The 7,912-nt window shown below is 41.5% G+C and overlaps 1 protein-coding gene across 1 annotated transcript; it reads right to left on the minus strand.

Moving 5' to 3' along the window:
* Positions 1 to 2,844: 2,844 nt before the first annotated feature.
* LOC105452194 (opsin, blue-sensitive) lies at positions 2,845 to 7,676 on the minus strand. The gene is made up of 8 exons (XM_011693095.1): positions 7,260 to 7,676; positions 5,670 to 5,861; positions 4,702 to 4,917; positions 4,280 to 4,410; positions 3,808 to 3,980; positions 3,550 to 3,707; positions 3,377 to 3,472; positions 2,845 to 3,212 (listed from the first exon to the last, which is right to left on the minus strand). Exons 1-8 carry the CDS (start codon positions 7,319 to 7,321, stop codon positions 3,104 to 3,106), a joined length of 1,137 nt encoding a protein of 378 aa, XP_011691397.1. The 5' UTR covers positions 7,322 to 7,676; the 3' UTR covers positions 2,845 to 3,103.
* Positions 7,677 to 7,912: the final 236 nt, after the last annotated feature.

Genomic DNA, 7,912 nt, shown 5'->3' on the forward strand with positions numbered 1-7,912 from the left:
CTTTTCCCCTTTAACTCAGTTAGTTGATGCTTCGGCGGTTTTTCCCGACGGCGAACTCCATCCATCCATGGCACGGTGCGCGAATAAACTCCTTCCGACATTTTCAGTATTTCGTTACGTTGACGCGCCGCGCGACTTACTTTCGTCGATAATGAAAGCGAAGCGGTCCTTCTCGGGGGATCCTCGAAGAATCGACCACGCGCGCTGCAGGTCGGTATTATAGCGCATGGTTACCCAACCATCGCGATAACAGCCGGAGATCCGAGGGGGATGCCGTGACGTCAGAGATTATGATAAGCCCTCCCGGCGGCGAGAAACAAATGACGTACTAACTGCATATTAACCAAACTACCCGGGATGTCTGTGAAGCCCGCCTACTGCCCAATGATCCGCGCCGCGCGCAGTTCACGATTCACTGCCGTTTCATGGACTGGACTAAACTTTCTCGACCGAACGGCGAACGCGTCGGGCACGTAATCACCTTGTCTTCCCTGATGGATTAGGATACCGGCGATGGAAACAATTATCGACAACGCGCCGATTGACCGGGATTAGCCGAAATCGTACTACGTCCAATTAGCACCTTTTTGCGTCAACCCGATCCGACCCGATCGGTTGAAATCGTTCTAACTGTTCGATCGGATGTACGCGAAAATTCGACGGAAAATTCATCGGCAAACGACGAACGGCGGGATGACGTACCGCGAAAAGTCAGTATTATCCCGCCTTAATCTTCCGTAGAAGCTACGTCCGCAGTCAAAGTCTTGGAGCAAGTAAAGCGCGCGGCGCGTTCTCTCTTTGGCGAATAAAAATATTACTCTGGCACAATGTTCTTCTCGAAAGAGAACGCGATTCTTTCTAGGCTCCGTCCGTCAGATTTCAAAGTTCCTCGCTGCGCTTCGGTAGTTGTACATATTTCACGAGACCGAGTCGCTCCGCGTATTCATGGAGCAATGTTTCTTGCTCGCAAGAAAGTTAGACAGTAAGTTAGCACGCTGTCGCGCGTTATTCATTACCTTTGTTCCTTCTGCGATCGTCTTTCCAGACAATCGCGAGAAAAAAATACGTTGTGCAGTATCCAAGATCAACCGAGCTTACTCGCCCGGTCTCATGGTATTCTTAAAGTTGAATGTTTAGACGACCAACTTTTACGATGATTATTTTCCGCGATATGCTTCACGATTAACGTTGGCAGTTTCTAACCATATCAAATAAATAATATAATAATAATAATAATTATTATTATTTCTATTAATTATTTATGAATATCGAGAAACGATCGATAGATTTTAGCTAACTGCAATTTTTCGTAAAACCTACATTATCACGTTTATTCATTATTGCTAAAAATAAAGTCTAAATTAAGTAAGAAGATAATTATTAAAAATTTTATATTTAATATTACCGAGCAGAGTTTAAATTCTCTGAAATACTAAGAAGATAACATGAAGTATGTACGAGATAACAGATACGGCATACAACTGGTTTTTCGCGAAATATATTCCGGAAACATGTTTCGTGACACATGTGGAGTGCCATCGAGATTTTCTGCGGACGCTACTCATACAGCGTATCACTCTCCCTCCGGTGGAAGAAGGAAACGTGCGGGGCGAGTCAAGGGGATCGAGATAACGAGAGAGTAAGGAGATCCTCTCAATTTTTTCGTAACAAGCGCGCGTCCAAAGGCTGCCTCGTAAAAAAGGATACGTCTCGTCAGTGATATTAGCGCATAAAGGAGAGCCCACGTTATACGCGAATCTTTACGCCGGGCGAGTATAAGACTTTCGTGCAGAACGACGTTCGAATTACCGCGTTACTCCGCGCAGGCCGCAATCTATTTTTTATACAGTTCAGTATCAGGCTTATCATGGAGAACTAATTCGATTCGCGAGATAAAAATTCGGACGATCAACGACTACCAGAGGCCCTCGGTCTCCTCACGAGCGAGCAATTTCTCAGCCGGAGTTGATTTGTAGGACAATATTTTTCCCGGACTAAAAGATAACACATAAACGCGAACGTGCCGTGGTATTCCTCGGAGCTGTCTTCGAGCTGCGCGCTCGTCTTTTTTTTTTTCTCTTCCACCCTTCTTCCGTTCACGCTCTCCTCACGCCGACTTTCTTTTCTATCCGGGTTTCTTCCGCGCTTCGGGTGGCACGTGACCTCGTTCCGAGATAAGACAATGTTTCTCCACTCTCGGTGGACAGAAAGAGATCTCTATCCACTCTATTCACACCTGATAGATAAGTCGCTCTCCGGTCGCGCGCGGACAGAAAATTTACACCACCTCAAACGACGGATTCGTGATCCTTGAAATGACTTGATCCTTAGAATGTCGGTAGAAGAGCCGTATACTCAACTGTTTTATTTATAACTTTTTTATGTCGAATCCAATTTGCGAGAAAAACTTTATAAAAATTAAAAAATATTTTATTTAGCTTTAAATTTTCTTGATACGAATTGCGAGATATTACAGAAATGAGAGAATAAAATAACAGGTATCTTTATTCGATGATACTTAAAGATACAATTTTTAGAAGCTCTATATTTGGATTTTAATAAATTTTGCGGTTATATTGTTCCTAATTGCAGCCATTTTTCACTATTAATAAGAGCGAGATAAATAAGCAATTAGCGATGAAATGCTTTGAAATTTTTAATCCAAAATCAATAAAAAATAGGCCAGCACGACGGGGGATGGCAGCACAGAACGGACTTTCGTACTCTGCCATCTTTGGTAGACTACAGAAAGCATGACAGCAAGTGAATAATTAAGGAAAAATTTTAATTACGCCGAGATCTATTATTGTGGAATAGTTGAGGGGAAAATGAAAAAAGATCTTATTTATTTTGCTGTGATTATATTTGTAGTAATAGCTTAATACATATAAACTAAAATTTGTATTCCTTTTTTATTCACGTAAAATTCACATAGAAGCCACATAGTCATATCATGAAACGAAGTTTCCGTCCGGTTATCTTTTTAATGAGATGTATTAAAAAAAATCTAGGCGATCGGTCGAAGTTGCATTTGTGGTGCGAATGCACTGCGATCGATCGATGTCCTCTCGACAACAGTCATTAATGTTGATTAACAGTAAGATTACGTTTCTTCCGCGTTTATTTTCTCTGTCTGCGCCGATACGGTATCCTCGGCCACTTTTTCTCGGATTCCCATCCATTTGCAGCGCTTTTGCAGTTCTTGTCGATACCTGTTACAACACACATTTTTCCTCATCGCTTAATCGAAAAATTACAATTATTTATTCGGAATTTAATTTTCGATCTCATTGATTATCGAAATTATAACGATTGCGCCGTATATTTTATAAAATTCCATTAGAAATGACAAAATGGTAGAGTATGAATACGTTACCTAGGATGGTTGATTGCGTATATCCATGGATCGATGCACGACACCGTCTTGGCGAATATGGCTGGTAACATAGTCGACAGCGGAGTAAGCACTTCGCTGGAGCATGTAAAATGAATTGAATGTAAAAGTAGAAGATTTTTCGAATTGAGGGATATTTTTCAAGTTTCTGTTACCGATTTCCATAGGCTCCAGTTAAAGCGACAACCGCGTAAGGTGTCCACGCAAGTAAAAAGAGGAAGAATATCGTAAATGCGGCTTTCGCGATTCTCATCTCAACGCTCCTCTCTTTGTCCTGGTTTGATACGAGTGACTTGACGTTCATCTTTTTAGCCTGTGAAACACATAGTACGCGAAAATGAATTCTCTGCGCTTTATACGGAAGCTCAGGATCGATGTTTGTTCACTGCACGAATCACAAAATTTCTTCTTACTTGATCGCGGAGCATTTTTTCGTGAGTACGAATAGACTTCAGCAATTGCGAATAGAAGTATATAATTAGCAGCATAGGAAGAACATACGCCCAGAAGAATATCGTTATCGTGAACGTCCTCGTGTCCTCGTTGTCCGTGAGATAATCGAAGCTACATGTGGTGAGAAAACCCTCTGAAAAGTGTACGGTATTTACTGAACGTTTCCATCTGGAGTGATTCATATATCTCTTTATTAGGAAATCGAATAAAATTATCCCGAAATACGTTTTATCTTAATCTCGAAAATCTTAAGAAGGGCAATGCGAAATTGTACTCGAAATGAAAATATAAGTTAATTATATGAATTAAATACGAAGCTTAAGTACGGGAATAAAATTTTATTAAATTTTACTTTATTAAATCTGTCTTAAGTCTAGTACTTTATTAAATCTAATTACTTTCCTAGCAATAAAATAAAAGGAACCTGATTACCTGCCACATACCGACCCCACAGCCCCGTCATAGGCAATATCGAGAATGGTAGTGCCCAAAACCATGTAAGCAGAACTAGCACCATAGCTTGTTTTCCACTCAATCTACCGTCAATCGGACAGCTAATTGTTCTGTAATATCAAGATAGTATAATAAAACAGTTACAATTCCGTCGTTATTAACGATTACAAATTGCCTTAAGACAAATCTCGTTCACTAGATCGTAAAATTTTTCGTCTTCCCAAGTCTATTATCGCTATCACGTCGACATATAGTCGTTTACGACAATGCACAAGTCGTTAAATTTTAACGAGCTTGTAACCGCTTTCGCAATTGTTCAGTAATAGATCCAATAAAAATCCAATAAAAATTGCTCGGTAATAATCAGAAAGAGCTATCAAAACCGAATCGCGCATGCCGACCTGTATCGATCGAATGCGATCGCCGCGTTCGTGATCGCTTGTCCCATCCCGGAAATCGCGCCGAGCAAAGCATATACGTCGCATCCGGTCTCCCAACCAATCGTTCGCTCCAGGAAGCTGTTTATGATCAGCATAGGCATCTCCGTTGCCATCAGCAGGTCGAACACGGCCAAATTCAAGATGAACATGTTCGATGGTGTCCTCAGTGATTTCGATCTAGGAATTAATATATTAAAACAAATTAATATTTTAAAACAAATCTCCACTTTACACACAAAAAGTATTGATTGATTTTAAAAAAGATCATTTTTTTAAGAGAAAAAGTATGATAAGATGTAGGTAATATTTTCTATCGTATGTCGCAGAGACTGTGCCGAAGCGATTCGGTCTCACGTATAAAGATGGCGACAGCACCACCATTTTGTCGGTCTTACCAGCACCCTGTAGGGATGATTGATTCAAATAGTTTAGTGAACCCGAATCCTAACTCATTATATTCTGATATACATCTATATATACATCCGTTTTTGCAAGAGATTGTGCAAGAAACTATAATAAAAAACTTAAAAAAAAATCGAATTAAAGTTACAATCTAATTTAGCAAAAATAAAAATAAATCTTACGAGCATTTACAATATCAATAAATATGCATAAATTCAAAATAATCCAGTTTAATAATCTTTTAAAAAATTAGAAAATTGAAAATAGCTTTATTTGTGTGCTGTTTATGCTTCAATTGTGCGCCTTAATTATATACAATTATCACGTAAGTCTAGACAGAATAAATATCTAGACAAACTAATAAAATATACATATATTTTTAAAATGTATTATGTAATTATTAGTCGGATTCTTTTTATTATATTGCTCACAATTATTGTAATTTTTAATATTTAATTATGCTCTTTTTAATATATTAATCTTCATCAAGTTGTCTTACGAAATTTTCTTAAATGATTCGGACTTACGTGCTAAAAATCCAAATAACGATGCCGTTTCCTACGAGGGACAGCATCAGGAGCAAAAGGTAAATGAGCGCGAGGGCGACGTGCCATAGTCTTCCGGGTGCGAGGAATACATGCCAATGCGGGTGCACGAGGTCCGCGTGCTCGGCGGGGAAGTTCCATCCTAAAAAACGTTCTTGCAGCGGCTGTACATCTCTGTTATTTAAAAATACACCAGCCAATCAATATTTGATTATATGAAGTTATTGAAATTTGTGAAATTCTCCGATCACGACGAATAAAACCTCTATAAATTAAATAACGGAAGCTTATATTGTTCGTTAAAATTCAGTGGATTTGATTCTCTCAGAATTTTAATCCAATGTTTAATTATCGCGATAGCTTTATGTTAAATACTGGAAAAATATCTTCCAAAATGCATTGTAAGGCAAAGCTGATTATGAATCTGACGAAGAATCTATCACGATAATTAATGTCGAATAATTAAGAATACTTGGAAAGTTTAAAACAAGAAAAGTGATTATTTATGCAAGACCCGTTTTGGTGGTAAAAAATTTTTTAATTTTTTTTTAATTCGATCAAAACGCAATAATAAAGCAAAATCCTAAATCGCTATCTACAAAGATTAAACGGGCAGCCAAGAATTTCCATAAGACCTATGAGGGTAATTTCTGTCGCTTCCTTCGTGACCGGCATTATTACTCCGTCACGACATCGCAAATGTAAAGGTTGTAGGACAAATAGCTTTCGCGTCGACGATAAGAATTGCGACTTTCCCGAGTAAGACGACCCGTAAATTCGCTACATCGATCGCGGTGCGACGCAACGTGGACGTGATCCATTTACGCGCGGCAAATTCGAGTCCCGATGATAAAATCGCCGCCGATACGATCGAATGGGGCATAACGTCACGAAAAGTTTTCGACCCGCTATCGACTCGAGCACGAGCGAGCTCGAACATTATATACATTAATCTCGTATAACCGAGACTTGTACCGGAGCGAATAATATCGCGAAACCTCATCCGCGTGCAGCCGACGTTATATACATTATTATCGATAGCATTGTTATCTTCGTTGTTGCACCATCTGCACCGGGGGCTATTTGCAGAAAAAGGATTTCTCATTCACCGCGCGGAAAATGACGCGGCTTTCACGTGTGGCGAACAATAATGGTGATGAGAATCCGTGCGGATGCACCATCGGGTGGATTAAATCCGGCCTGTGCGCTAATTGGGATGTCGAGTGATTATTAGTCCTCCCGGCTTATCGAAAGATCGAAGTAGCAGCGTAACGCCGTAATGCGCGCATGATTTGATAGCCTGTCTATTCTCCGGGAGCTGTAAGAGCTCCGTAAGCCCTCCCTTATCGCATCGCGATCTTATTCGCGAATGAAACGCATCTACGTTGCGAGCACGTTGTGTACATGCGCTCACTGAGAACTTTCGTGCCTCTCGCTCGCACCGACTTCTCCGCTTCCACATTCTCCCTCGTGCCGCGAATATTACCAGCGGCGCTTCTCAGCCGCCACACAATGTCGGATGATTATGAGGAGAACGGTACGGAAACACGGCGTATATAGCGCCGCACCTACCCGACTCTGCTGGCGAAAGCCAATGGCCCAGCCACGATACCACTACCGTTGTGCATCAACATCCTTCGACGTAAGTTGAGTCGCGGACTGACAAGTGCGCGGTCGATGCACCGTTTGACGCAACCGTCCCCCCTTGCTGAAGTTTGTCGGCTAGTTTTCCCCGAGTTAACTTGCGAACAGGAACGACCGGACGGACGTTATCGATACGTGGGACGATTTTTCTTCTTTTTCTTGCGGCCCGACTAACTTGTCTGATGCTGGGGGGCACAGACGACGACGACGACGACGACGACGACGACGACGACGAATCCCCCGGACGAGATGTACACTTTAAAGCCGTATGTAATAGCCGTGAGAGGTTCCTAGATTGAAGTGAGACGCGGTGCGAAGGGGATGGGCGCACGTTCCGCAACTCACTTGTCCGGCCGCGCCGTTATCGCTCCCTTTTATACGTCCACGACATTTCGGATCGAGGATAGCGTGCCGGCTGAGAGCTTAATTCGATTTGCGATTTACCGAATGCGAGAAACCTTTCGCTCGGGGGTCCCGAGGCTCGTCCGTCACGCGACCGATCCTCGTCATTGCATGATCTCTCTCCTCTCTTTCTCTTTCTCTTCGTATAAGTCGACACGTCTTCTCTCCTATCGCAATGT

The sequence above is a fragment of the Wasmannia auropunctata genome, unplaced genomic scaffold, assembly GCF_000956235.1.
Source record: "Wasmannia auropunctata unplaced genomic scaffold, wasmannia.A_1.0 LD336036.1, whole genome shotgun sequence".
In the NCBI taxonomy this organism is placed as follows: Eukaryota; Metazoa; Arthropoda; class Insecta; order Hymenoptera; family Formicidae; genus Wasmannia; species Wasmannia auropunctata.